The 27,286-nt window shown below is 55.3% G+C and overlaps 3 protein-coding genes across 6 annotated transcripts in view; 2 read left to right on the top strand and 1 right to left on the bottom strand.

Moving 5' to 3' along the window:
* Positions 1–692: 692 nt before the first annotated feature.
* Positions 693–9,924, top strand: TRIP10 (thyroid hormone receptor interactor 10). Of its 2 annotated transcripts, XM_068537128.1 has the most exons (15): positions 693–778; positions 1,951–2,066; positions 2,151–2,207; positions 3,083–3,230; positions 3,308–3,370; positions 3,578–3,682; positions 3,769–3,897; positions 4,508–4,654; positions 4,775–4,969; positions 6,031–6,198; positions 6,462–6,571; positions 8,703–8,835; positions 9,052–9,197; positions 9,279–9,400; positions 9,511–9,924. In XM_068537128.1, exons 1-15 carry the CDS (start codon positions 755–757, stop codon positions 9,657–9,659), a joined length of 1,812 nt encoding a protein of 603 aa, XP_068393229.1. In that variant the 5' UTR covers positions 693–754; the 3' UTR covers positions 9,660–9,924. The 2 variants fall into 2 exon arrangements, with proteins under 2 accessions (XP_068393229.1, XP_068393230.1); XM_068537129.1 differs by lacking the exon at positions 6,031–6,198.
* A 603-nt stretch (positions 9,925–10,527) lies between these two features.
* On the bottom strand, positions 10,528–20,421 carry SH2D3A (SH2 domain containing 3A). The gene is made up of 10 exons (XM_068537130.1): positions 20,401–20,421; positions 17,582–17,718; positions 15,604–15,953; positions 15,150–15,226; positions 13,155–13,645; positions 12,906–13,021; positions 12,575–12,749; positions 12,375–12,486; positions 11,655–11,840; positions 10,528–10,817 (listed from the first exon to the last, which is right to left on the bottom strand). The coding sequence occupies exons 2-10, from the start codon at positions 17,648–17,650 to the stop codon at positions 10,657–10,659; spliced, it is 1,737 nt and encodes a 578-aa protein (XP_068393231.1). The 5' UTR covers positions 17,651–17,718; positions 20,401–20,421; the 3' UTR covers positions 10,528–10,656.
* A 3,134-nt stretch (positions 20,422–23,555) lies between these two features.
* VAV1 (vav guanine nucleotide exchange factor 1) overlaps positions 23,556–27,286 on the top strand; it is a 55,781-nt gene continuing 52,050 nt past the window's right edge. For all 3 annotated transcript variants that reach the window (XM_068534987.1, XM_068534986.1, XM_068534985.1), the window contains exon 1: positions 23,556–23,759. In XM_068534987.1, coding sequence (XP_068391088.1) covers positions 23,556–23,759 — 204 coding nt within the window. The remainder of the gene's footprint in view (positions 23,760–27,286) is intronic.

The following is a 27,286-nucleotide window of genomic DNA, read 5'->3' as shown; positions in this document are numbered from 1 at the left end:
ATTAAAACTGATTGGGCCTTAATGGATGCAACTGGAAAATGGGCAGGTGCAGGCTCGAACTGGACGGGAGCCAGGGAAAGGCCTGGGCCCGGCGCCCCAAGGACAGCTCGTCCTCAGTTTCCAGGCGCAGATTTGGGGAGGGAGGCAGGATGCGGTGGGGGCGCTAATGGACCAGGCCTTGGCGGAGGCGCGTCCTGGACAGGATCGAAGTCCTCCCATCCGCCCTGTGGCCGGAGGGACCAGACCATTAGTGGGACGAACGTAGACGTCTGGAGCCGGGCCGGCCCGCAAGAGCGAGGTGACCTCAGGTTCTCCCTGCGATGGGGTGGGGGAAGAACCTCTTGGGTTGGGGTTTTAGTGTCTTGGCCCTTTAATGAATGGTTGAAAGGAAAAAGGAAAGGAAAAACAATCCAGGGCGGGGCAGGTGTGGGGAGGACAAGAGGGTCCTAAGGGATTTGGAAAATGGGTGGGGGTCCTTTAAGGAGTCTGTCCAGTGCCTTCGGGTGGCATCATTCCTTTAAGAGGGGGCGGGGCGTCTGTTGGGCCCCGCCTCCCGGGGTGTGCCTCACCTTTAGGGGGCTGCGCCGGGGCTCTGCTCGGGCGGGGGCGTGGCAGAGCCTATGGGGCGTGGCAGAGCCTGGAGTGGGCGGGGCATTAACGGGGCGGGGCCGGGCTCAGCGCCCTGGGCTGAGTCTCCCGGCGGCGGGCGGTGTGGACCGGGTGCGGCGGCGGCGTTGGCATCGGCGGGAGCAGCATGGATTGGGGCACCGAACTGTGGGTGAGTCCGATCCGCCCGGCTCCAAGTTCCTCCCTTCCTGGGGTCCAGACCCCTGCTTTGCCCCTGCAGTACCCTAGAAGGGTCTCTGCGCTTTCCCTTCCACCGACCCCTGGAATCCCCGCTTTCCGCCCTCATTCGGAGTTTCCTAGGGCGTTTCAGGACGCCCGGGAGCGGAGGGCGACCTTGCAGGAGCGGCGTAGGGAAACTGAGGTACGGGGTTCATAGTGAGGAGGGCAGAAGAAGTCCTGGGACCAGGCCGGGGCGGCCGGGAGAGGTCACCTATTTTGAGCGCCCTGACTGGGCCGGCGGCTTATCTTACGGCCCCTGGGCCCCTGCCCGCCCTCCGCCTGTCCGACTGGGGCGGGGGAGGGGACCCTCTGGCCACTATCAACCCCACGTGGGACCTGGTAGTACAGACCGCCCTCACGTTGCCTATAATCAACAACTAGGGGCTTGGGACGCTGTAGGGGGAAGGGGGCTGCGAGGCTCGGCCTCAGCCCCCTCCCCCAGCCCGCCCTAGGCACTGGGAGGGGCCGCCACCTGACCGCCTCGAACCTGTGCCCTGGAAGCCCCAGAAATTTTCCCCTTTCCTAGCCGGGACCTCTGACCCCTCCTCTTTCTGGGGGCGGTGGCACTCCTGGGTTCCTGGGTGTCCCGGGGTAACTAGATCGCCCCCCACACCAATGCTGGGATTTCTTTTGGAGGCGCAGTGGAGTCAGTGAGGGAAACTGAGTCACCCTTCGGGGCACCCGGGGAAGCATGGCAACCAGGGGAACCTGGTGCCCACCCTCTGGCCATTCAGAGGCCCCCCAAGCTGCGGGGAACCCTGCGCCTCTGGCCCTGACTCACGCCAGGCCGGCCGGATTTTCTGGAATCTGGGGGGGATTAGGGGAGCCGGGGCAGGGGGAGTGGCCTTGTCCCATTCCACACCTCTCTTGGACGTCGGGATAGGGGACCCTGTAGTCCAGCTGGGGGCCCCGCCCCTGTTCCCTGGCCCTTCCCGGGAAGGGGAGGGGGTTCCCGCCGGTTTCCTGCCTCCCCCCGCGCCGCTCCGGGGCGGGGCCGGGAAGCCACGCCTTCTTGGAGCTCGGAGCCTGGAGGCTCCCCTGCCGCTTGGTCGGAGGCTGTGGGGTCCCAAGGTCTTGACCCCAGTCCTCCCAATCCCCCGCTAGGATCAGTTCGAGGTGCTCGAGCGGCACACGCAGTGGGGTCTGGACCTGTTGGACAGATACGTGAAGTTCGTGAAAGAGCGGACGGAGGTGGAGCAGGCTTATGCAAAGCAGCTGCGGTGAGACGCTAGGGTGGCCTCGCCCTGGGGTTAGGGGGAGCGGTTGGAGGGCTGGGGGCTCAGCCTTCCTGCCTTTCTCCGTAGGAGCCTGGTGAAAAAATATATGCCCAAAAGACCTGGCAAAGATGACCCAGAATCCAAGTAAGAACGAAGAGGGGATTGATGCAGGGCTAGATTTGGGAGGGCGGGGGGTATGGGACCCACTTCTTCTCCCTCAGGCTGGGCCACCCAAGCAGATCCCTCACTTCTCACCCCAGTTCCACCTAGAGGTATGAGCTTGGATGCAGAAACCATATTACCTGTGTTGGAATTCTAAATCCACTACTTTCCAGCCAAACTGCTTCCGCCAGTTGACTCAAGTTCTCCGCCTCTATTTTCCTCGCCTATTAAATGGGAGAGGCTCCAACAGTTACTAAATGAATGACTCTGGGCAAGTGACTTAAGTTTTGTGCCTCTGTTTTCCTCTCCTGTGAATTGGGGATGATGATAATGTCCTTGTAGGGGCTCATGTGAAGATTAAGAAAACGTGTTAAAACAATGCCCAGACCATTTCACTTTATTCCAGGTTCCCAGGTCCAGAATCCAAAAAGCTCTAGAAATCAAAAGTTCTTTTGGTCACTTGTTTGGAGGCAACCTCCGACCTGAACTGACTTGATGTTAATTACGTTCATTACGGTCTTGGTTTTTATCCCACTTAGCGTGGATATTAATATTTCTCCTTGCAGAAACATTTATAGTATTTGGTTACAGCATGCTGCCGCTGACACCACTAGGGTGATGCAAAAAGATGGTGTAAGCATCATATCCCCTTTCTAAAACCCCCCAAATTCTGAGAATTCTGAGTTCTTTGTCCCCCGCCCCCCCCCCCAAGGGTTGGGGATGCAGACCAGAATTTATCATTGCTTCTGGGGTGAATATCTTGGGGCTCACATTTTCTCATACAGAGGTGGGTCCTGGGGCATGTGGCTCCTGGGGGCCCTGACCCTCAGCCCCTGTCCCCCTCCACCGCATCCCAGGTTCAGCCAGCAGCAGTCATTTGTGCAGATTCTCCAGGAGGTGAATGATTTTGCGGGCCAGCGGGAGCTGGTGGCCGAGAGCCTCAGTGTCCACGTGTGTCTCGAGCTGGCCAAGTACTCACAGGAGATGAAACAGGAGAGAAAGATGGTGGGTGATCCCCTCTCTGGGAGTTCCCAAGGGCCCCTAAAACCAGGGTGAGCCTTATCACCCCCCTCTTTCCATAGCACTTCCAAGAAGGCCGTCGGGCCCAGCAGCAGCTGGAAAGTGGCTTCAAGCAGCTGGAGAATGTGAGTTTGTGGGTGTGGAGAAGCGTGGCTCCGGCCCCGAGCAGCTGGGTGAGGGTTGCCAATCCACAGAGGTATCCTCTTTGTCTGGCCAGGACCCCACCTCTGCTGTGGGTTTCCAGCCCCGACCCCCATTTGCTGGGTGACTTCCCACCCATCCATGAAACTTTGGTTGGTGGCTCCTTCATTCTGGTTCTGTCCCCAACACAGAGTAAGCGTAAGTTTGAGCGGGACTGCCGGGAGGCTGAGAAGGCAGCTCAGACGGCCGAGCGGCTGGACCAGGATATCAATGCTACCAAGGCTGATGTGGAGAAGGTGCCTGTGGGGTCTGAGACACGCTTGGGGGTCAGGGTTGGGCAAGGCTGGAACTGGGCCATGACCCCCACCTCGATATTCCTCAGGCCAAGCAACAAGCCCACCTTCGGAGTCACATGGCAGAAGAAAGCAAAAATGAGTATGCAGCCCAACTACAGCGCTTCAACCGAGACCAGGCTCACTTCTATTTTTCCCAGATGCCCCAGATATTTAATGTGAGTGCTCCACACCCCCAGCCCCACCTTCCCCCTGAAACCCCAGAATTAACCAACTCCTACACATTTGTCAAAACCCTGGCTGTAATGCCCTAATCTCTAAATTGAGAAGGAATTAGAAACAAATAGTTAAAAGTGTGCTCCGCTTTTACTCAAGCTGTTCTTTCTGCCAGATTTGTCTTTCTTTCCTTTTGCAACTCCTACTTATTCTTCCAAGCCCCAACTCTAACAACACCTCTGAAAGATCTCGAATTTCCCCTCTTCTGTTTCAGCCTTGTACTCTACTCTCTGTCCCAGCCCTGGGACTGGCAGTATTGGTGCTGGGTCTGCTTTTTCTTGAAATCTCTGGCTTCACCTCCTTTGAGAAGCCTTTCCTGACTCCCTAGGCAAGGGGAGGGGAGGTCCTCAAATTCTCCTCTGAAATCTCCCTGGCCTCCTGTTTCTTCCCTGACCACACTGAGCTGGAAGTCTGTGTTCGATTCTGTGTTTCCCTGCCAGACTGGGCTTGGGGCTGGGGCCAGTGTGGGTCTCCATCATGCTCGTGTAGTGAATCACTCTGCCACCAGCCCTTCCATCAGCACCCCGAGACCCCACACCCCTGTCCCTGCAGAAGCTGCAGGACATGGACGAGCGGCGGGCCACCCACCTGGGGGCTGGGTACAGGCTCCTGTCAGAGGCTGAGCTGCAGGTGGTACCCATCATCGCCAAGTGTTTGGAGGGCATGAAGGTGGCTGCGGATGCTGTGGATGCCAAGAACGTGGGTGCCTGGTCCCAGTGGACCACAGGGGCGGGGGGGGTGGGAGAGGGCAGAAGGAGGAGCCCAAAGGCTAGGCACCCAGTCTTTCCCCTGACTGCCCCTCACCATCCCCTCCCCCAGGACTCCCAGGTCCTAATCGAGCTGCACAAGTCAGGCTTTGCCCGCCCGGGCGACGTGGAATTTGAAGACTTCAGCCAGCCCATGAACCGCGTGCCCTCGGACAGCAGCCTGGGCACCCCCTCAGATGGACGGCCCGAGCTCCGAGGCCCCGGCCGCAGCCGGGCTAAGCGCTGGCCCTTCGGCAAGAAGAACAAGGTGGGGGCCGGGGCTCTTGGGGTGGAGGGGATGGGTGTGAGTGGAGACAGCAGGGGCCCCCACTGAGTCAGCCCCAGCCGCCGGAACGCTGAGTCCTGGGCAGGAATTTTTCTCTTGGCTGCTGGCCCGGGCTGGAGGGAAGGAAGGCGGCCGGGCAATTGGCCTGGGAGTCCCCTGAGGCTGGGGAGTGGGGGGCAAGGAGGGGGGCCTGTGGCGTCTGTCTGCTGCTTCTCAGGATGCTGGGAGAAGAACTGCTTTGGGTATTCAGGGCTGGGTGAGGGATTGGGACACCAGCCCTAGGGACTCCCCCCCCCCCCCTCCCCGCCCCCGAGTCTCTCCAATCCTCCGGTGCGTCTCTGGGCGCCCCACCCTCAGGCTGGTTTTACTCGGGATTTTTAGCTTTCAATGTCAGGCACATACCTGGACACCCTTGGCTTCTTATACCTTTGACAACCCCCTCGTCCCTAGTTTATACCTTGACTCCTGTTTTATACTTTGGATCCCTCTTGATGTATACTTTGATCCCCTTCTTCGGTTTATACGTACGTCCCCCAGCTTAAACCCCAGCTGTAACCCTTTTGGTATTTCATGCCTTTGACCCTTCTCTCAGTTTGCCCTTGACGTCTATGGCCCCATATTTGTCTGAGACCTTGATTCCTGCATGCTTCTCCCTCCACCTTCTAGACTGTGAGCCCAGAAAGCTGGGGAGGGGGACAAGAAACATGGGCCTCCCTGTACCCCCAATCTCCATTCTAGAAACTGGACATAGGATGCAAGGGAGGTGGAGGGTGGGGGAGGGGTCTGGCCTTCTGGCTCACAATCTAATTAACGCCCTTCTGCCACCTCCCAGATTTTTGTGTTGCTCTCTGCATGCATTTTCTGTGTGTGTGATTGTGCATCTTGAGTTGTGGTTTTCTTACTTTTTTTTTTCTTTTCTTTTCTCCATTTGGTTTTTTTCCCCTTTTTCTTTATTGCATCCATTGTCCTTCCGTTCATCCGTCCTTGTTCTCTACGTCCTCCTGCCCCTCCTGACCCATGTCCTCCCTGGCCCCTGCCGGTAGCCGCGCCCTCCACCCCTCTCCCCCCTGGGGGGCCCCCTGCCCTCGGCATTACCTAACGGACCCCCGTCCCCCCGCTCCGGCCTCGACCCCTTGGCCATACTGAGTGAGATCAGTAAGTCAGTCAAACCGCGGCTAGCATCCTTCCGCAGCCTTCGAGGCAGCCGTGGGGTAAGTGAGGCCTCCGGGGGAGGAGGAGGGGGCGGCCCCAGCCTGCCCAGCGGCCGGGTGGCGGGACCCTGGGCTCGCTTCCTGCCGCCGGCTGGGCCCCCTCCTTCCATGGCCCCACCTGGACCTGCTTTGCTCTGTGCATGGCCTTGCCCCCCAAGAACCTTGGGTGGGGAGGAAGGTGGACTTGGTGTGTCTTAAGCATGTCTTAGACCCTGGAAGCTCAGACTCTGTGTTCCCGAACTCAGTCTTCTTCCGCCTTGCAGACAGTGGTGACCGAGGATTTCAGCCACTTGCCCCCGGAGCAGCAGAGAAAGCGGCTTCAGCAGCAGCTGGAAGAACGGAACCGTGAACTACAGAAGGAGATCGACCAGAGGTAAGGTGAGGGGGTGGGCAGGTAAGGAACAAGGTGAAGTAATAAATGAATTACATTGAAGTGGTACTCGAAGATCTCCTCCCCAACAAACTCCAGGCCCTGATGGGTTTCTAGGTGATTCCTACCACACTTAAAAGAAATGGTGACTTCCCATCTTATATAAGTCATTCCAACAGACAGAAGAAGAGTGAAAGCTGCCAGCTCATTTAGGAGGCTGGTGGAATCTCAATTCCAAAATTGAGTTAGCAAGAATTCAAGAAGAGGGCATCCCTGGTGGCGCAGTGGTTGAGCATCTGCCTGCCAATGCAGGGGACACGGGTTCGAGCCCTGGTCTGGGAAGATCCCACATGCCGTGGAGCAACTGGGTCCGTGAGCCACAACTACTGAGCCTGCGCTCTGCAACAAGAGAGGCCACGATAGTGAGAGGCCCGCGCACTGTGATGAAGAGTGGCCGCCGCTTGCCACAACTAGAGAAAGCCTTCGCACGGAAACGAAGACCCAACACAGCCATAAATAAAATAAATAAATAAAATTAAAAAAAAAAAAAAGGAATTCAAGAAGATAAAATTATGAACTTATTTAATTAACTTATGATCTTAGATTGCAAAATCCTAGCCAAGCAAGTCCAATGGTGTATTAAAAAAAACAAAAAAATCATGTGGTGGTGGTGATTGCCCAGCTACATGAATGAATTTAATGCCACTGAACCATACACTTAAAAATAGCTCAAATGGGAAATTTTATATTATGTATATTTTACCGCAGTAAAAAAAAAATAATAAAAAGACCACAAAAAAAGTCATGATCATTCGGGTGTTATCCCAGTAATGCAAAGATGGTTCAATATCAAAACATCTATCAGTCTCACTTACTACATTAATTGGCTAAAAGAAAAAGAAGCATATGGTTATTCATTTAATAACTCAAAACACTTAATGTATTAACGATAAAGAAACCTGCCAGATTAAAAAAAGAAAATCTTTACTCACTCTTTCCAAGCAACAAGATTCTCTTCCCAGTCCTCTTACATAATAAGAATGACGTTTGCCACTTGCGGACAGACAGCCAAATGGTGTTTTGCCGTTTGCACAGAACTTCTTGTACAAAACGGCTTTTTTTTTTTTTTTTTAAATAAATTTATTATTTATTTATTTTTGCTGTGTTGGGTCTTCGTTTCTGCGCGAGGGCTTTCTCTAGTTGCGGCGAGCGGGGGCCACTCTTCATCGCGGTGCGCAGGCCTCTCACTGTCGCGGCCTCTCTTGTTGCGGAGCACAGGCTCCAGATGCGCAGGCTCAGTAGTTGTGGCTCACGGGCCCAGTTGCTCCGTGGCATGTGGGATCTTCCCAGACCAGGGCTCGAACCCGTGTCCCCTGCATTGGCAGGCAGATTCTCAACCAGTACGCCACCAGGGAAGCCCCAAAACGGCTTTTATTGGTGTAAAGTTCCATTCGAGAACTCTGTCATTCCTGAGTTCTTATAATGGGGGGGTTACGGGTGCATGCTCCGGAGTCCGGACGGACTGGCCTTGAATTCTAGTTGTTTCCAGTTTCCTCCTCTGTAATGTGCATCAGGTACTAGGACTGGAAAGAAGTTGAACCCAGGTTTGACATAGTCCAGAGGACCATGCTTGTAACCATTACATGGAGGAAGTAGGGACAGGGGACTAATGATAGTAATACTTAGCGTTTATAGAGTGTTACTGTATGCCAGGCACTATTCTAAACCCCTTATGTGGATCATTAGAATTCCCGTTTTCCTGAGAGGTTGTGAGCAGAGGTAGGGCCCTGACTGTCCTGTTTAGTGCTGTATTTCTAATGCCTAGAACAGGTTCCTGGTATGTAGTATGCAGTCAATATATATCTGAATACATAAAGGCACTGTTCTCATCTTCACAACAACTCACAGGAGATATATAGACATAGCTATATAGATCCCGTTATTCTCTTTTTCAGACAAGCATACTGAGACACAGTTTCAGTAACTTAACCCAAACTCACATAACTAAGAAATGCCCACCCTGGGATTTGAACCCAAGCTATGAAGCACTGGCTGAGCTCCCTGAAGCAAAGCCCACATTTTTTGTTTGTTAAATCACATGGGATTCTTTCTCCTCCGTCCGTTCTCACCCTAGGGAGGCCTTGAAGAAAATGAAGGATGTATATGAGAAGACACCCCAGATGGGGGACCCGGCCAGCTTGGAACCCCGGATCACAGAAACCCTGAACAACATCGAACGGCTGAAATTGGAAGTACAGAAGTATGAGGTCAGGGAAGACCCTGGGGAGGGGCGGGGCCGGCAGGCCTGGCTGAGTCACTTCTTGGGGGAGGGAGGGGGACAGGGAGGTATTGGGGGGGGTGCTTCAGCTGTTTCTCATCACTGCCTTGGGTGTGCATGGGTGATCTCAGGAAAACCTCCAGGCCAGAGCGGGCTGACCCCAGAGCCTGGCCCTGGAGCTGACTGTGCGGTCCCCACCTCTCAGGCTTGGCTGGCAGAAGCCGAGAGCCGGGTCCTGAGCAACCGGGGGGACACCCTGGGCCGGCATACTCGGCCTCCAGACCCCCCAGCCAGCGCCCCACCAGACAGCAGCAGCAACAGCAACAACGGATCACAGGATAATAAGGAGAGGTGAGCAGGGAGGCCGGTGTGGGTCTGTCCCCGGACCCAGGGGGGGACCTGTCTTCACCTGGCTTTGCCTTCTCCAACCAGCTCTGAAGAGCCCCCCTCCGAGGAGGGTCAGGATGCTCCCATCTACACGGAGTTCGATGAGGATTTTGAGGAGGAGCCTGCATCCCCCATAGGTCACTGTGTGGCCATCTACCATTTTGAAGGTAAGGACAGCCTGGGGGGCACATCGGTGGCTTTGGGGGCGGTGTTTGGGGCTGGGTTCTGTTGAGATCCGCCTCCAGCAGACCTGAGCCCACCGCCGCCCCCATGACAGGGTCCAGCGAGGGCACCATCTCCATGGCCGAGGGTGAGGACCTCAGTCTCATGGAAGAAGATAAAGGCGACGGCTGGACCCGGGTCAGGCGGAAACAGGGAGGTGAGGGCTACGTGCCCACCTCCTACCTCCGTGTCACACTCTACTGAACCCTGCCAGAGGCGAGAAGAGGGGGGCTGTTGGCTGCTGCTTCTGGGCCACGGGGGGTGCCCCAGGACCTACGCACTTTATTTCTTCCCCCGTGGCTTCAGCTGAGACCTGTGTAACCTGCTGCCCCCAGCCCCAACCCCCCACTCCTCACCCCAGATGGACCCGCTGTGCCTTCTACCATCGATGTACATACTCATGTTTCGAATCTTTTCTTCCTGCCGCTCGGCTGGGGCCGTTTTGTTTTATATAAAAAAATGATGGAAAGCTCCTGTAGTCTGTGCCTTATTAGGAGATTTGGATACCGGGGTTGGATATTCAAATACCACCCTCCTTAAGGGCCATGCAGGGAACGAGGAAGGGGAAGCGAACTTGGGGACACCACAGACAAACCCTGCCCCTTCTTAGGAGTTGGGTGCTTGTCTCTGACGCTAGTAGGGAGGAGGGTGCCAGACGTCACCCCTTCGGTGTTCACTGCAGCTCACCAAGGACAGGTAGCACCCATTGAGCACCTACTGTGTGCCAGGCATTCTCCACCTATGAACTCATTCAAACGTTGAGTTTTCATCCCCACCACAACCCCTAGAAAGTGCACAGCCCCACTTTTATGTTGAAGGCCAGCACAGAGAAGTCAAGTGATCCAGTAGAAGTCACACAGCTTTTAAAACGTATTTGAACTCAGGCCTCTTACAGATCTGCAAGTTCTCTTTAACATTAAAAGCCACACGTTCACCCTTTGTGGGATATGCGAGGGGGCAGGTGGGAGAGGGCGTCCAGAGCCTCCAGACATCTGGGTCTTCTAGTGTGGGGAGGAGGCTGCCCTCCGCCAGGATCAGTGTGCCTTTTTAGGGCACAGGGTGGGTTCTTGCAAACCAGGTCCCCTCCTGTGAGGCAGGGTGCAGGTCCCCACTGCATTTGGCTGTGTGAGGAAGCTTGGGCGGCTTCCTTGGTCTCCATGGAAGCCTTGGTATCCCAGCGTGAAGAGGGGGGTCTGTGCTCTCAATGGTCAGGCTCCAGGCGCTGCGACAGGACGCTGAGGACGCGCTGGAACTTCTCAAGACGTGTGGCCCACGGCGCCCCAGCTCCTCGGCTCCCCCAGAGCAGCCTCCTCAAGAAACCAGTGGTCAGGGCCTCTCTCAGCTCCGGGTGGGGGCGGAATCCTGGGGGCGGGGCCAGACGGGGCTGGGGGCGGGGCCCAGGCAACTGCCTTACCCCTCCCACACCTGCCTTGTTCCCTCGGGACTTTGACCCCGGAGGGACTCAGCCTGAGATTACCTGGACAACTGGGTAGGGTTAGCCGGGAGGGGGCTCCTGAGTCTGCAGCAGTGGGGATGGGGCGGCTGACGGGCTCGGTGGGTGCACGGGGGCAGTCTGTTCCCGGGGCGAGATCCTGGGGGACCCACCTTAGGGGTTGTGCCTGGAGATGGAGCCACGCCCGAGGGTGGGATTTGGGGTCCGGGCAGTCCTGCGCGACAAACTTGGGGTGGGGGGGAGGAGGTTGGGCCATGTTGGAGGGACAGGGGGGCTAAGGTCACCAGTGAAGGCATGGACGACCCAGGTGGGGGATCCTGGAGGCTGGGCTGCCCCAGGGCAGGAGAGGGGTGTGGCTCTGAGCTCAGCCGGGGCGCCGTTCTATTCCTACCAGGTTGAAGGTCTGAGTCATTTTGGAGGGAGCTGGGCATTCTTGGTGGCGGATCGAGATCCTCTAGGGGCAGGGCCTTCCCAGTTGGGAGAGTGGGAGTGGGGCCCTGTGGGCGTGGCTCTGGGGGGCTGGGCCGCCCTTTGGGGGCAGAGGGCACTGTTTCCATCAACACTGCAGGCTGCGGCGTGTGTTAGGGTGAGAACCCCGTGGGGCCGGGCTGTCCCAGTTTGGGTGGGGCTCTGGGAGGCGTGGTGGGAGGCTCTAGTCCCTGGCCCGGTGGGTTTGGGGGCACCGAGTTGGAGCATGACGGGTGTTCCGGGATCCTCTGGCAGCCCGGCGCAGAGGAGGGGCTCACCTCGCAGGCGCCGAGCCGCCGCCTCGCGGAATCTGGGCGCGTCCCGGGCCAGCAGACGCGCCCGGTGCAGGGTGCGCAGCAGCCGCTCGCAGCTCTCGTCCAAGGGCCCGGGGAGTTCCTCGCCCTCCAGCAGGCGCACCGCGGGCGCCACGTACGGCAGCGCCACCTCCCCCGGGTCGCAGGGTCCTGTTGGGGGAAGGGTCTGGGCTGGGCTAGGGGCAGAGGGCGGGTCCTAGGGTGAAGAGGGTGCGACATACATTGGGCCGAGGCACCCTAGGACAAAGCAATGGTTGGGGTCTGGGTCAGAAACGGAGGCTTGAGCCTGGCCCAGAGCAGGACCGGGGAGCGGCCTAGGGCAGGGGCGGAGCCTGGGACAGAGTGAGGGCGGGGCCTAGGGATTAGTTCCCGACCGAGACTCTCACAGAGGGCGGGGGCTAGGGCGAGGGGGGCGGAGCCTTGCTTAAGGGGCGGAGCCTAGGACCGAAACAGCTGGCGGAATGTAAGGCCAAGGTGGAGCCTAGGACAGAAGGAAGGGGAGGGGTTTGGCACGAGACCCAGAGGCCAGACCCTAGCATAGAGCTGGATGTGAGTCAGGGGCCGGGCCTAGGGCAGGGGGCGTGGCTTAGGAGAGAAGCAGGGGCGGGGACCTAAGACCCGGGCGGGGCTTAGGACCGGATTGGGATTACGGTTAGTTACCACTCATCGAAAGATGCCACTCACCGGCGCCTTCATCCAGCGCCCGCATCAGTGGCTTCAGCTCCTGCTCGAAGGCCAGCGCAGCCTCGGTGTGGCTCCTTCGCAGCTGGCGCCACGTGCGTTCCAACCGCGACACCTGGAGGAAGAGACCTGAGCCCGCCTCCTCTCCACTTTTCCCCATCACTTGCTCTCTGGCCTCCTCCCCATCCCTGCTTCCCACGCACCTGGGGCATGAGCAAGGCGCCCATGACCGCGGCCAGTCCGGGCAGGTCTCCCGCCGCCCCTGGCCGCAGCGCCAGGGCCAGCTCCACCAGGCCCCTCAGGGCGGCCGCGCGCTCCTCCAGCGGCCCTGCGCAGCCCAGCACTGTCAGCGCCCCCGCCAGTGCCAGCGTCTCGAGCCTGTGGAGGCGGAAGGCAAGGGTCTGGGGGCAGTGGGGAGGTTTGCAATGCGGCGGTGAGGAGGGACAGTCGGTGGCATTGCCCATCCCCCACCTCCCTAGGGGACCGTGAATGGGGAGGTTTGGAGACCCTAGGGATTCCAGGTGGCTGGCTCACCTCTCCAGTAGTTCCAACCTCAAGCGATGCCCATGGGGAAGTGTGAGCAGCTCCAGACCAGAGGCGACCCCCATGGCGCCCCGCTGGGCCTTGGTCACTCCCAGGAGGCCAGTCGCCTGGCGATGGGGGGCCGGGGTAAGAGTAGAGAAGTCAAGGGAGCAGAGTGAGTATACAGATGTGAGGTGGGGTTGGGCCTTGTCCTGGCTTCAGCCCCTGCCTGGGGAGGAAAAACCTCTGTAGGTGACCCACCTGGCAATCCGCCAATAGCAGGTGGAGAGCGGTGCTCCCAGGATGGTGCTTCAGGAACAGGCCATGGAGAGTATGCAGGACTTCGGTTTCCAGGGGCCGATTCTGGGAGCCCAGCAGGCAGAAGGGGTTGTCAGGTGGGCAGAAAGAGACCTCTGCCTGCGGTCTTGCAAAACATCTGTTCTCCTCCTCTTCCTCCTCCTCCTCCTCAGCCTCCCACCATGGCGCCTCTGGCTCTGGGCAGCTATGGCCAGGAGGTGTTCCCTGGACCCTGGGCACTCGGGGCACCAGCTCACAGTACGTTGGGGGGCGTCCAGAGGCATCAGGCAGCATCAGTGAGGATGTTCGAGGTGGCTTGGTTGGTGCCTTGGCATGAAGCTGCCCATCAGAGGCCCTGAGGCTGTCAGCAGTGGACCCCAGGGGAACGGGCACCTTTAGCAACATGGAGTCACTACCTGTCCGAGGCAGGGCAGATGCAGGCATAGTGGAAGCTCCTGGGGGTCATACAAGAGGGGGTGAAAGAGGTACACAGAGAAGGTAGCTGGGAGGGGTCAGTGGCTTCATGGGCTACTAACCTCCTGGTTCATCCACTCATTCAGCCAATAACCAGGTACCCAGCTTATCTTGGTGCGGCTTTGAAATTGAACAACTTCACCAACATCAATGCTACACACTTACCAATGGTTTGAAAACGAACGTTCTCTGACACGTATGTAGTTTTGCAAGTTTTGAATACTACATTTCAAGTTTGAATTCTTTGTTTTTGCCCCTCTGATTGAAGATGGTAAGCCCTGACTGTATGAAATTAAAATGAAAAATCTCATTCAAAATTCACAAAGCTACATAGCATCAAAGAAACTGAATTTATCAAAATTTCAAATGATGTCTTTTGTTAAATTTGTGGCATATTTACTTCTGAGGTTATTGGAACTTAAAACTGCACCCAGACTTTTGGGAGACTCTGTATTTACTAAGCATTTAAGTCGACCCTGTTATAGGGGCTTAAAACCTCCCCACGGTTCCCAGCTCGCTCTGAATAAGGGCCAGAGTCCTCATATTAGTCCAAGAAGCCCTCACAGTTTGAGCCCAATCTCTCGTGACTTACCCCTCACTCCCAGTGTTTCTGCTACACTCACCGCCTTTTGGTTCAATGAACAGTTCAAACTCTTGTTCTGGCCCCAGGACCTTTGCACTGGCTGTTCCCTCTGCCTGGGTCATTCTCATCCAATTATCCACGTCGTTCCCTCCTTCATCTCCTTCAAATCTTTCTCCATGGGACCTGTCCTAACTACTACTTAAAATTGTAATACTCACTACCATTCCCATACTCCTTACTGTGTCCTGCTTTTAATTTTTAACCCAAAGCATTCGTAATTGACTCATTTTTGTTGTTCATGGTCCTTCTTCCTCTAATAGGATGTTGGCTCCACTTGAGCAGGGATCTTTGTCTTTCTTGTTCATTGACGTATCTCAGCACTTAGTAGAGTGTCTGGCACACAATGAGGGCTCATGTTGAATTGGGGGGGTGTGGACAGGGCAGTCAGGGTATAAGGGGGACTCCTCCTTTAGGTAGGATGGTCAGGGTCAGCTGCTTTGAAGAACTCACATTAGACGAGAAGGAGTCAGCCAGGTAAAGATTAGGGAATGGGCTCTCCAATGGTGAGAACAGCAAATGCAAAGGCCCTGAGGCAGGAACAAATTTGGAAGGTTCCAGCAACTGAAAGGAAGACTATGTGGCTGGAGTGAGTACGGGATGTGAGAGGAATTATTAGAGAGATCAGCCATGGTTAGAGAACAGAGGGCTTCTTGGAATCATCGTAAACCCATATTTTTAAGCACTTACAAAGTTCCTTAGTCCTGTGTTTTTTCGTCACCATGACAACATTGAGAGCATCACCATCTCTTTTTTCCAGGAGGTTAAGTCACCTGCCAAAGTTCACTTGGGTAGTGAGTGGCAGAGCAGTCTCTGAGCTATGTACTGTCCTGGAAGACCCTTACCTGAACCAGGGTGGTCTTCTGTTGGCTGCCCCATATGCTCCAAGCCTGCGGGCTGACTGTCACTCCGCTTCCTAGCCCTGGGGACAGAGATGGGGGAGATGTGTTGTCCTACTCTGCGCAGAGCAGCCCCCATCAACACCCAGAAAACCTTACATCCCATCATTCCACTGGTGGGAACCAGTGGATCCCAACCAGGGTGCCTGATACCCCCAGGGGACACTTGGCAATGTCAGGAGACATTTTTGGTCGTCACAACTAGGGGGATGGCGTACAGAGGATTCTACTGGCATCTAGTAGATAGAGGCCAGGAATGCTGCTGAACATCCTACAATGCACAGAACGGCCCCCCACAACCAAGAATAATCTGGCCGCAAATGTCACCAGTGGACAGTGCCGAGGTGGAGAACCCTGGAGGGTGTTGGGTGTCGTCAGGGAGGTTGGGAGCCTGTGGTACCTGAGTGGCTCTGTCCAAGCCGGGCCGTCTGGAAGGGTGTCTTCACTAAAGCTGCGTCGAATAGGTCCTTGGCGCGTCACTGGCCTGGACGCCACAGCTCCAGTGGCCTGGGACAGTGTACGCTGGCCGGTCACATAGCTGCGAACCAGGGCAGGCAGGCTTGGGAAACGCTCATCTTCCAGCTGAAAGAGGGCTGTGGGCCGGCCTGGCCGGGGGCGCAGGGCCACACGGAACACCTCGAAGTGTAGGACTGAGCCCCGCCAACGGCAGGAGATCACAGGGTGGCCCCCACGGGACTTAGATGCACGAACTAAGAAGTCACCATCTTGCTGAAGGAGAGCCTCAGCCTTCTGGGGATGGAGGACAGGGGCAAGGGGTTTAGGCATAAGCCTGTATCAGTAGTTAATGATGACTCCCCACCCCGCTCCACCCACTCAAAAAAACCTAGAGACTGGGTACCTTTGTGTCAGACCATTTCTTCTTTTTTCACAGGCATACCTCTGGACTACATTTCCCAGGCCCCCTTGCAGTTAGCTATCATGTGACAAGATCTGGCCAATGGTATGAGGGTAGAAGGGCTGTGGGGAATGTCCCGACCTGACCAATAAAATTCTCCTGTACAATCCTACAGGTTCCATCCTCTGTCAGTTGATGTCCCCAAAGCCCTGGGGGATGGCGAACACACAGGATGGAAAGGGCTTGGGTCTGACTCATTTTGGAGCTCTGCATCCCCTCAGATTGTGACATGAACTAGCCCTTAAATTTTTTTTTTCTAATATTTATTTATTTAGGCTGCACTGGGTCTTAGTTGTGACATGCGGGATCTTTAGCTGTGGTATGCGACTCTTAGTTGCGGCATGTGGACTCTTAATTGCAGCATGCATGTGGGATCTAGTTCCTCGACCAGGGGATCAAACCTGGGTCCCCTGCATTGGGAGTGTGGAGTCTTACCCACTGGGAGTGCAGAGTCTTCCCTGGACCACCAGGGAAGTCACACCCTTAAATGTTGATCGAGTCTGGCTGGTGACATCTTGGAAATGTTTTTTACAGCCACTAGCCGACACTGACTTATGCAACTTCCAAACCAAGGACATGCACTGAGCTTGCTATGCAAATGTGGCTTCCAGAAAAGGCATTCACTGGGTCCTTCCAAACAGACAGTGGCCTTTAAATCAACCTTTAAAAAAATGGTCAAGCAGTCTTATGCCAGCCATGGTGGCTGGTGTGAAAACAGGGGCTGAGGGCCACAACATCGTAGAGGGGCAAAGTGGAGCTGGTGATGGGGGCTGGGGACTGGACAGTATGCGCAATGGGCACATGTATAGCCCTTGTTATTTTCCAGGCACTGTTTTAGGTGTAAAATGTATGAACTCACTTCATCCTTTACCAAGGTTAAGAGGTAGGTACTATTATGCCCATTTTACAGATGGGGAAACTGAGGCCCAGAGATATCAAATACCTTGCCCTAGTTCACACCCATTGTGAGTTGTAGGGATGGGATTTGAACCCAGGCTGTCTGGCGCTAAAGTGTGGTGTTTTAACCACTAAGCTACACTGCCTCTTGTGATTTGATTGGATACCCCAGGTCCTGGGACTCCTGAAGGTGACCCCTAAGTTGGAGATGAGGGTGAGGAGCTTTGGATTGAGAGGGAGATGGGCCCCTGGCGGCCACGGGTGGCCTGGGATCCAGAGAGAGAGAGAGAGAAGCAGAGCCAAGGGGTGGTTTGAGGGGTCATTAGGACCCTCTTCAATCCCCAACACCATCCTCAACACCATCCCAAAGGAAGTGATAATTTAAATATAAGAAGTGACATGCCACACCAACCAAGCTTCAAGACAGTCCCCAGCCCTTAAGCCACTCTTTCCGATAGACCTTGACCCTAAGCCCCTCATCTGGGATCCAGGAGTCCCCGGTAAGTCAAAGGTGGGTGAGACTCCCCATCAGGTGGTCCTGAGGGCCTGCAGGAGGCAGCGGTACCTGGCGGGACAGTGGGCCGTGGTACCAGGGTTGGCCAGCAAAGTCCTCTCCATCCTGTGGCACCTGCATGGAGCTCTCAGGGGCAGAGGGTGCAGGGGCTGTGCTTTGTACTTCCAACAGGCCCCAGTCTTCCTCATCTGTAAAATGGGAATAATTACTCTTGAATCCTGAGCATCCGGCTCAGCCCTTCCATGTTCCTCATGGTTTTGAAGACAGCAGCCCATATCTTATTGAACCTTAAAATGCAACTCTCTCTGTATATGCATATATAAAAATATATATTATATTTTAATATATAGTATATCTTTACATAAATTATATATATTAAAATATTTTAATGTATACTATATAATATTTTAATATAGAATATTTATATATTTATATTTTAAATATATAAATATAATTATATATAAATATTTATATTTAAAATATATAAACATTTTTGTATAACTATTTATATATTTATACTTTAAGTTAAAGATGTTACCCATAGTCCGATTATATATCTTAATTATAAATTATATCTGAATTATATTTGAGATATATATGTCAGATTAAAATCAGGCTATGAGTAACTTTAATTTAGAATAGGCTGTGATTTCATGGAAAGAGTCATGCATTCACTGGGACTCTTGCAAAGGGAAAAGACCTCCGCATTGCTTTCAAATGTAATGCAGTTTTTTTATGCAGATGACATACTGCTACGTTTTGGCGAAATTTAATTAACAAATTCACTCAAACCAATATTCATGGGGCACCCACTGTGTGCCAGATGCCCCTTCTCGGCACTAGAGACCTAGCAGTGAACAACACAGACCAGAATTCCTGTCCTTAGGGATGTTCTAGTAGGGAAGACAGTGATTGGAAAAATAAGTAACTAGATGAGGAAGTATAGGATAGATCCGAGAGACCTAAACAAGAAAATGAAACCAGGGATGGGGTATGAAGATTCAAGGGGTGGAGTTAAGATTTTTCCATAGGGTGGCCCGGGAAGGTCTCTGTTGGTGAACATTGGGAGGATTTTGAGGGAGCAAGCCAGGTGGTTCTTGGGGTGAAAGAAATTGCAGGCTGGGGAGAATTTAATTTACTAAAGTCCGTAGCATCTCAGCCACCTATATGCATACTCAAGGATTCTTAGATTGTACAAAAATCTAACCCATAGGTGCCTTTCCAATGTAATGACATTTTTAAGGACATTAGAAGGTCATATTTTTGTAGACTTGTCAGCAAATAAGCATTTGCAGATTTTCATATTTTGGAGCGGATCCATTTCCTTATTACTGCAGTCAAATTTAGGTCTCAGATGCTTTAGGACATGTTAATCATGGCCCAGGCCTCAGGCCCCTGTGTGTCTCAAGTGTCTGGTGGAAAAAACTGCCCTGGATGGGAGGGAAGCAAGGGGTTTGCTTTTTGCTTCCCCTGCCCCCAAGATCTTCTGGGCCTGGGGGGGTCTGCAGGGAAATAGCACCCAGATTCTTATGACCTGAGTCAGCTGGGCTGAGGGCCTGAAAGGGTCAGGAAGTTCCCAGACTGGCCCTAGGTGGCTTAAGGAGCGGGGGAGCTGAGCAGAGTGCTGACTCCAGGTGCCGCATACCTGAAAGCCAGGTGTGTCTCCTGGATGCCTGAGCACTTCCTGTTTGTCACCTGGGCCAGGCCCGGCCTTGGTCTTAAGAGTCCCCGGACTCCAGCTTCCTCTGTCTTACGTGCCCCTTAGTGGGTGTGGAGGTGCGTCACTGACAAGGCTCTGATTAGTTCAGGGGGAGCTCAGAGTGGGCACAGGTCAGCCACAGGCCAATTAAGTCATCCACCTGCCCTGCGTCCTTTGGAATAATTTCTGGATATCTGGGCGGAAGAGAGAGGAACAGGGCAGAGTCAGGAGAGGGGGTGGGTGAGAGGCAAGCGTGGGGAAAGGAGGAGGGGGATTATTCATGCTCTGTTGGCCACATACACGTGCACACACGTGCAGGAGGGCAGCCGCGTGCACAGAGACACAGGGACACAGGTGGACGCGGAGCCTCAAACTTGAGCCAAATCTGACTGGTTGAATGCTTCCTGCGTGCCAGGCTCTGTTCTAGACCCTGGAGAAACAGTGATGAATGAGACCAAGGCCCCTCCGGTGGGCAAGACACAAAACAAATAAGCGCAGGATGAATGAAGGAGGTAATGTCTAAGGGTGAACAATGAAGCTGATAAAACAGGGAAATGTCAAGAAGGCTGGCTGGGGCAGGCCACCTTAAACAGGTAGTCAGGAGGCTCTCTCCCACCAGGTGACATAGGAGCTGAGATCTCAGTAGAGGGGAGACAGTGATGCAAAGATGTGGAGAAAGAGCAGTCCAGGTGGGGATATGGCAAGTGCAAAGGCCTGGAGCTTGCTTTTTACATCTTACAACATCAGGGAGGCTGGTGGGGCTGGGTGCTGTGAGCCAGGAGTGAAGTGGAGAGCAGCGAGGTAGGCAGAGACGATGCAGGAACTGGTGGACCTCGAATTTTCATCTCAGTGGGATGGAAGGGGAGCTACGGGAAGGGTCTGAAGTGAGGGAGGGGCACGATCTGGTTTGTGGTTCAAAAAGATCGTTCGGGCAAAAGTGGAAGCAGGGAGGCTTTCCGTGTTGCACAGAAAACACGCTTGGAGGAGGACGCCCAGGTACACGGACACGCGTGATACACAGTGCCCCAGTCAGGCGACCCCTTTTACGTTCGCGGACGCGCTTGGACAGACACCCAGATCCTCCCTGCGAGCTGGTAGCCCCACCTGGAAAGGAGAACTCCCTGCCCCAGTAATCTCCCGGCCCTGGATCTGCCTGGGGCCCCTCACTCACCTGGGCCGGGACCCGCGGAGCTCCCAAGAACCTGGGGCCGGGCGGAAGCCTGAGGCTCTGCGGCTCCCGACCCCTCCCTCCCCGCCCCAGCCAGGTCCAGCCTTCACCCACCGCGCCCGAAAGGAACCGAGCCCCATCACCTGGTCCCGCCCACTTAACCCCCGCCCCTCCAGGCCCCGCCCCTTCTCCAACAGTAACCTCCGGGCTCTCGCCCCGCCCCCTTAGAAACTTTCTTTTCGTTAACCACGCCCCCTTCAGATAAAACCTTCTTCCCGTAGACCACGACCCCTTGGGAACTCCGTTCCTACTAGTGTACCCCGCCCCCTTAAATTTGCCCCGCCCTTCTCGGGCTGACCACGCCCACTCATCTCCTCACCCCTCTTTTAGTCCCGCCCCTTAGAGCCAGGCCCCTCGATTCCGCTTAGGGCCTCCGGCTGGTCCTAAGCATCCCTGGCCCCTTCGGACGGGGCAGGGCGGTGTCTCCTAGCCCCTCAGTGTTCCGGGCAGGGGCGGGGCGGTCCCTACGGGCTCTTTCGCCTGGCAGGGAGTGGTGGCGGCTGTGACGTGACTGGGTGAGCTTCCTCCAGACCACCCCCCTGGGTTTCCGGGAAGGAACCCCATTGGGTGTCGGGTTTTGTGGAGAGAGATGCGGGAAAACACGACAGCCTCTCCCAGTAACAGAACGTTGGAGCTGATCTAGACTCTGGCAGGACTGGGGGGTAAACTTTCAGGTGGTTTCCTACGTGGAGGGAAGGAGGGGAGGGGGGCTTCCATCCTGTCGCCCGGAGACAAGCGTGAGAAAGGTGGGGGAGGGAGGGATCTGGAACCAGAAAGAGGACGCTCTGGCCAAGTTTATGGAGGGCGCATAATAATAACAACAGAATTGAAAGCAGTAGCTGCAGCTAACATACATTAAGCGCTTACTGTATGCCAGGACTGTTCTGTTTGCTTGCCCTGCTTCAACACATTCCATTTTTACGTAGACCTCTCAATGAGATGGGTACTGTTTTCATCACCCCATTTTCTAGATGCAGAAACTGAGGCATGGGGCAGCTCAGCCCAAGTTTGCCCAAGTTTGACATGGCTTGTGATTGGTCAAGGTGGGATTCAAGCCTGGAGCCCTGGAGCGCTATCCTGTCTTCCTCTGATCTTTGCAGCCCCACCATCTCTGACCCCTACCGTAATTCTAAACGGTTGAAGGTTACTGTCACTCATTTTACAGATGAGGAAATTGACGCATAGAGAGCCACGGATGGTTGGGGAAGAAAGTTTTGGTGCCTGTAGGATCGTAAATCTGGGAATTTCCAGGCTGGGCTTCCCCATCTGCCAATGTGGAAGAGACTCCAGTCTCAGGACAGGCTGAGGGGTATCCCCTCCTTGACCCACTCCCCGTCTGGTTTTGATACAGTCAGAGGGTAGGGGGTATGTCCAGTGAAAGGAGTCTAGCGCCCCTTAGTGGTTACAATAATTAAAAAAGAAAATCCGGGGGGTGGCTCGGGTGGCGGGTGGGGTGGGTGGGTGCTTGTGAGACGGAGGGGGGAGACTACTCACAATTTAGTGGGGTGGAGGTGGGTAGAGAGACCTCGTAGAGCACATGATTTCAGGTAATGATAAGGGCTACAAAGGCAGTAAATATTTGCTAAACCAATGAACGACACTATCGAAGTCCAAAAAAAGAGATGATGGTGGCCAGGGCCACGGGAATAAATGAACGGATTTGGGATAAATGTCAGAGGTAGAGCTATAGAGCTTTCAATTATTCATTCATTCATTCATTCATTCATTCATTCAACAAATATTTATGAAGCATGTATATGTGCCAGGTGCTGGGGGGAGTGGTTCCAACACGAGACACAAATTTCTCAGTACACAATAAAGAAATAAGTATAGGGACTTCCCTGGTGGCGCAGTGGTTAAGAATCCGCCTGCCAATGCAGGGGACACGGGTTCGAGCCCTGGTCTGGGAAGATCCCACATGCCTCGGAGCAAGTAAGCCCGTGCTCCACAACTACTGAGCCTGCGCCCTAGAGCCCGTGAGCCACAACTACTGAGCCCGCGTGCCACAACTACTGAGGCTTGCGCACCTAGAGCCCGTGCTACGCAACAAGAGAAGCCACCGCGATGAGAAGCCCGCGCACCGCAACAAAGAGTAGCCCCCGCTCGCCGCAACTAGAGAAAGCCCGTGCACAACAACGAAGACCCAACTCAGCCAAAAGTAAATCAAAAATAAATAAATAAATTTATTAAACAAAAATAAGAAAAGAAATAAGTATAATAAAATAACAGGTGGGGAAGTGGGATAGGGTGTGATGGGGTGGGAAAAAAGGCTGTGATCTGAAATGGAGAGGTTTGGGAAAACTTCATGAGAAGATGACCTAGAGCTAAGATTTGCAGGAAGTGAGGGAGTTGGCCTTGAAATTGCCTGAGGCAGAAGACTAGCATGTGCAAAGGCCTTGTGGCAGGATTCTAGGGCAAGCTTCTGGGGCTACCTGGTGTGTTGGAAGAACACTGAGGAGGCCCGTTTGGCTGGAACAGCGCAAAGTGGGGGAGAGTGGGAGAAGTAGGGCAGGGAGGTGATGAGTGGTCATGCAGGCCCTTGTGGGCTTCAGGGATGTCTTTTATCCCAGGCGAGGGGGGCTGTGGGGCATCCCGACTTGACTTAGGTGTTCATAGGTGCCCTCCGATGTGGGGAGTACAGATTGTGGGGGGATGAGGACAGGAGCCCGGCCATGGGGCGGAGGAGACTGCGCTGGTCCAGGCTGCCAACGTTGGGGGCTGGATGAGGGTGGAGGCGGAGGAAGGAGGGGTGAGAAAAGGGCGGATTTTGAGTATGTTTCCGAGATGGTACCGCTCTTGGGTTGGATACAGAGGAAGGCAGCAGGCCTCCGTCTTGTTACCCTGAACCCACTCCCAGATGCCCCAGTGCTAGCTGGTGGGGGAAAGAGAGGCCAGGTCCTGCTTGAAAGGGGCTGGGCTGGGGCTGGGCTGCAGGTGCTCCCCACCCCCCCCCCACCATGGCTCCTCCTCCTCCACCCCCTCTCAGGGCGACAGTTACAGGCAAAGAAGAGGAAGTGGTAGCTAGCTAGCGGAGGCAAGCGGGCGGGCGGCAAAGGAGGCCGCGAGGGTGCACGGGCCGGCCCGGGAAGCCAGCAGCCATGGAGCTGTGGCGCCAGTGCACCCACTGGCTGATCCAGTGCCGGGTGCTGCCGCCCAGCCACCGCGTGACCTGGGATGGGGCCCAGGTGTGCGAGCTGGCGCAGGCCCTCCGGGATGGCGTCCTCCTGTGCCAGTTGCTCAACAACCTGCTGCCCCACGCCATCAACCTGCGGGAGGTCAACCTGCGTCCCCAGATGTCCCAGGTGAGACGGCCACTGACGGGCCTGCCCCAGGGTGGGTGACGGGAGGCATCCCAGGCTGGTACCCAGGGTGTTGATGCTCTGCACCTCTGGGCCAGCCGTGTAGAGGGGAGGATGGCCCCCGCCCCGGGGTCTGGCACAGGGTACGGGGGATATGGGGGTTGTAACACTCAGGGATACAGGGGTGGCCCACCCAAGGTTAACGGGAATGGGTTCATAGGCTCGCAGTTAACCCACATCTAGGCTGAGAACTGGCAAACTTGGGGTTAAAGCTCCCAAAGCCCCAGGCTGGCTCCAGTGGGGATCAAGCCCCAAAAAGGGACTGTGTGGGGGTCTTGAGGGGGGTTAGGAGCCCCCTGGGTGGCCAATAGGGTGCCTGAGGTTTTCAACTCCTTTGACCCCCCACCCTCCAAGATTCTAGCTATGGGGGAGGGGCCTCCTCCGATTCCTTCCCCCACATGTGTCTCCTCCTCCCAGGCCCTGGGCCCCTTCCTTCCCCTCACATCTTCCCCTTGGCTTCCTGCCTGGGCCTGGGGCAGCATGGGGCGGGTGGGGTGCTATAGGCCTGGGGCTCTGGTCTTCCTAACTCCATCCATCCCAGGGGGCACGTTGAGGCAAGACCTGGTCCAGAACCCCGAGAGTGGGTCCTGGGGTTTTGGGAACCTAGAAATAGCTGCTTTTTCTCTGTAGGGATTTCTGCAAGGGCCCCGGGTCCAGGGGGAGGAGGATTTGACTGTGACCGCCCCCAGCTCAGGAAATCTATTCAAATCCCCATTTGAATGTGGTGGGGTGGGGGAGGTAACTGGACTGGATTCTCTTTCTGTCGTACCTTCTCTGGTTCCCTCTGGCCTCCTGAGTTCTGGGTGGAAAGTGATGTCTGCTGATGCCTGGTGGTTGGGGGTGCCCTGCCTGCCCTGCGGGTCTGACACTTGCCATCCAGCCCTCAGGCCCTACCCTGGGAGGAAAGGCTCGTCTGGACGCGCTGTGGGCTAGTGGGGGACCTCTCTGGGGACGGATGGTGGGCAGGCTGGGGCATTGCCTCCTCTCTGGCCTGAGATGCCATGTGCGGATGGGGGGAGGGGCAGTCATTGATCAGGGAGTGGGCCTATGGGGGTCCCTGGGGGTGTTTCCTGGGGATTGGGCCGCACGTGGAAGAGGCCCACCCTCCCCTAGCCCAGGCAGGCCTCCTGAAAGAATGGTGGCGGGGGAACCCCAGAGATTCCCCTGCCACCCCCAGCCACCAGCTGCTCTGGCCACAGGCCATCCCAAATTTTCCTCCATTTGCTTGCCTCCTGGCTTCCACACAGAAGAAAGTAGCCGTCGGACCAATCAGGCCCCAGACTTGCGAGCAGTCGAGATCCAGCGAGCAGTCGAGATCCAGTGAGGCTTCAACAGCAGCTAATGGGAAAGTGGTTAGACTTAAGGATGAACTTCTATCCTTCCCTGCATCTTCCCTACAGCTGGGTTTCTGATAAAAGGCAAGGGGTTGTGGCATTATTCTCTAGGAGGGCAGCTGCAGGGACTAATGTGTCCTGATTTTCTGTGCTGGGCAGCACCGAGGACCCAGGCCTGGGTCTGGCCCTCAAGGTGCTCCCAGACTGCGGGAGACAGACATCCCCCAGCCCTGTGTTGTCAGGACCAGGGCAGAGGAAGACACCTCTGGGCTGGGGGCCCTGGAGCAAAGGCAAGACATTGCCTGGGAGAGTTGGGCTTTATGCAAGAGGGGACATTTGTGCTGGGTTTTGAAGGGTGAGTAGGAGTTTTCTAATTGCTCAGGGTTCCGGTGCCTAGCTGTGTCAGGCCCTGCACTGGGCAGGGGTGTTCCTTGATCCTCCCCATCTGGGAGCTCTGTGCCATCCTGCCCTGTGCATTTTGTCTCCCTTTAATGCTCAGCCCTGTGCCCCGTTCACAGTGGGGCCATGAGCAGGAAGCTAAAAGGTGGTCACATTAAGTCAGAGGGAGGTATCACAAGTACAGCCTCTCTAAGTTTTCAAGTCCCTGTCCATCAACAGATTTAAGCCCGGGCCATGAACTGCCAGTGGGATATGGAAGGGCAGAGAGAGAAAAGGGAGGGCTCCTGATGGGGGTGGGATGGGGTGGGGGACATACAATGGCATAAAGGTGTGGAGCCTGGAATTAGGATGCTTCCTAGTTTCTCTCGTTTCCTCCTCAGAGTTCCTCGGCTTTTGCTCCACTGCTCCCTGGGTAGAGGGTGGGAAGAGCATATTCATTCATTCATTCATTTATTCATTCGTTCATTCATCAACAATTATGATGTACGCTGGGCCTCTTCTTGGTGCTGAGACAGTGGGAAAAAGACACACACAAACCCCTGTTGTCGAAGAGCCCACATTCTAGTGGGAGGCACTGACAGTGGGCAAATAAGGAAACATATACATTGTCAGAGGTGGTACATGGCCTGAAGAAGGGGGCTTGGGAATGTGGAGTTGCACTTTTGCGTAGGAGGTCTGGGAGGCCTCACTGAGGAGGCAACATCTGAGCAGAGACCTGGGCAAAGTGAGGGAACGAGTCATGTGAGTCTGAGGAAACAGCACTCCTGGCGCAGGAGGCACTGCCAGTGCAAAGGCTCTTAGGTGGGAGCAGGGCGGTTCTCACGTAGTTGTGCTGCAGGGCAGTGAGTGGGCTGGCTGGTGGGCATGATTCATGGGTGAGGTCAGATTGAAGTGAGTCTCCAAGCTGAGATCTGAGACCCAGAAAGACGATGACACCATCATAGGTGGCCACAGTGATGACCAGACACTCTTACTCTCTCTGGGAGCCCAAATTCCGGGTGGCAGAGATGAAACTTTAAAGCTGAGGAAGTGGAGAGGAAGAGACAAATGTGACAGTCATTGTGGGAAAGATCCACCAGGACGGGGGAGCTGATTAGACTCAGGATGGGTGCGGTCACTGGAGCCAGGATGATGAATCTTTTTTCAGTTCCTCCACTGTGTGACCTTGGGCATGTTACTTAACCTCTCTGTGCTTCGGTCCCCAGCCTGTAAATGCTGGTGCCGTTGGCAGAGGCAGGGAAGGGAGCGGGTAGGAGAGTTAGAATAGGAGGGGTGGGCTGGGGTGGGGGTTGATGGTGGTGGATTGGAGGAGCCAGACCTGGGAGCCAATCCTGGCAGCATCACTGGCTGGCTTCGCCTCCCTGAGCCTCAGTTTCCCCATCTGTGAACTGTGGCTAAAAACGGCACCTTTTGGGGGAAGACTGTTGTAGTATTTCAATACTGCTCAGTACTGTGTTGACACCTGATAAACCCTCTATAAAAAGTCTTTTTAGGGAAAATGAGGGATATAGGGAAGGTTGGCAGCATAGCACAGCCTGGAGGAGTTTGGGTTAGGGCAGTGGTTCTCAACCGGGGTGGTTTCGCCCCCAGGGGATCCTTGGCTATGTCCTGGGACAGTTGGGGTTGTCACTTCTGGGAGCTGATACTGGCATCTAGTGGATAGAGCCCGGGGATTCTGCTCAACGTCCGACAATGTCACACACGACAGAGAATTATCCGGCCCCAATGTCAACGGTG

The sequence above is a fragment of the Eschrichtius robustus genome, chromosome 2, assembly GCF_028021215.1.
Source record: "Eschrichtius robustus isolate mEscRob2 chromosome 2, mEscRob2.pri, whole genome shotgun sequence".
Lineage (NCBI taxonomy): Eukaryota > Metazoa > Chordata > Mammalia > Artiodactyla > Eschrichtiidae > Eschrichtius > Eschrichtius robustus.
This window is presented reverse-complemented; position numbering and strand designations above follow the sequence as displayed.

Excerpts from the sequence above, each read along its gene's own strand:
- TRIP10 (XM_068537128.1), top strand. The coding sequence starts at position 755 with ATGGATTGGGGCACCGAACTGTGG. Across the intron at positions 3,683-3,768 it reads CCAAGGCTGATGTGGAGAAG|GCCAAGCAACAAGCCCACCT; the intron begins GTGCCTGTGGGG and ends GATATTCCTCAG. Across the intron at positions 8,836-9,051 it reads TGGAAGTACAGAAGTATGAG|GCTTGGCTGGCAGAAGCCGA; the intron begins GTCAGGGAAGAC and ends CCCACCTCTCAG.
- SH2D3A (XM_068537130.1), bottom strand. The coding sequence starts at position 17,650 with ATGCAGGTGCCACAGGATGGAGAGGACTTTGCTGGCCAACCCTGGTAC. Across the intron at positions 13,646-15,149 it reads AGAAGACCACCCTGGTTCAG|GAGCTTCCACTATGCCTGCA; the intron begins GTAAGGGTCTTC and ends TATGACCCCCAG. Across the intron at positions 12,750-12,905 it reads AGGTTGGAACTACTGGAGAG|GCTCGAGACGCTGGCACTGG; the intron begins GTGAGCCAGCCA and ends CCGCCTCCACAG.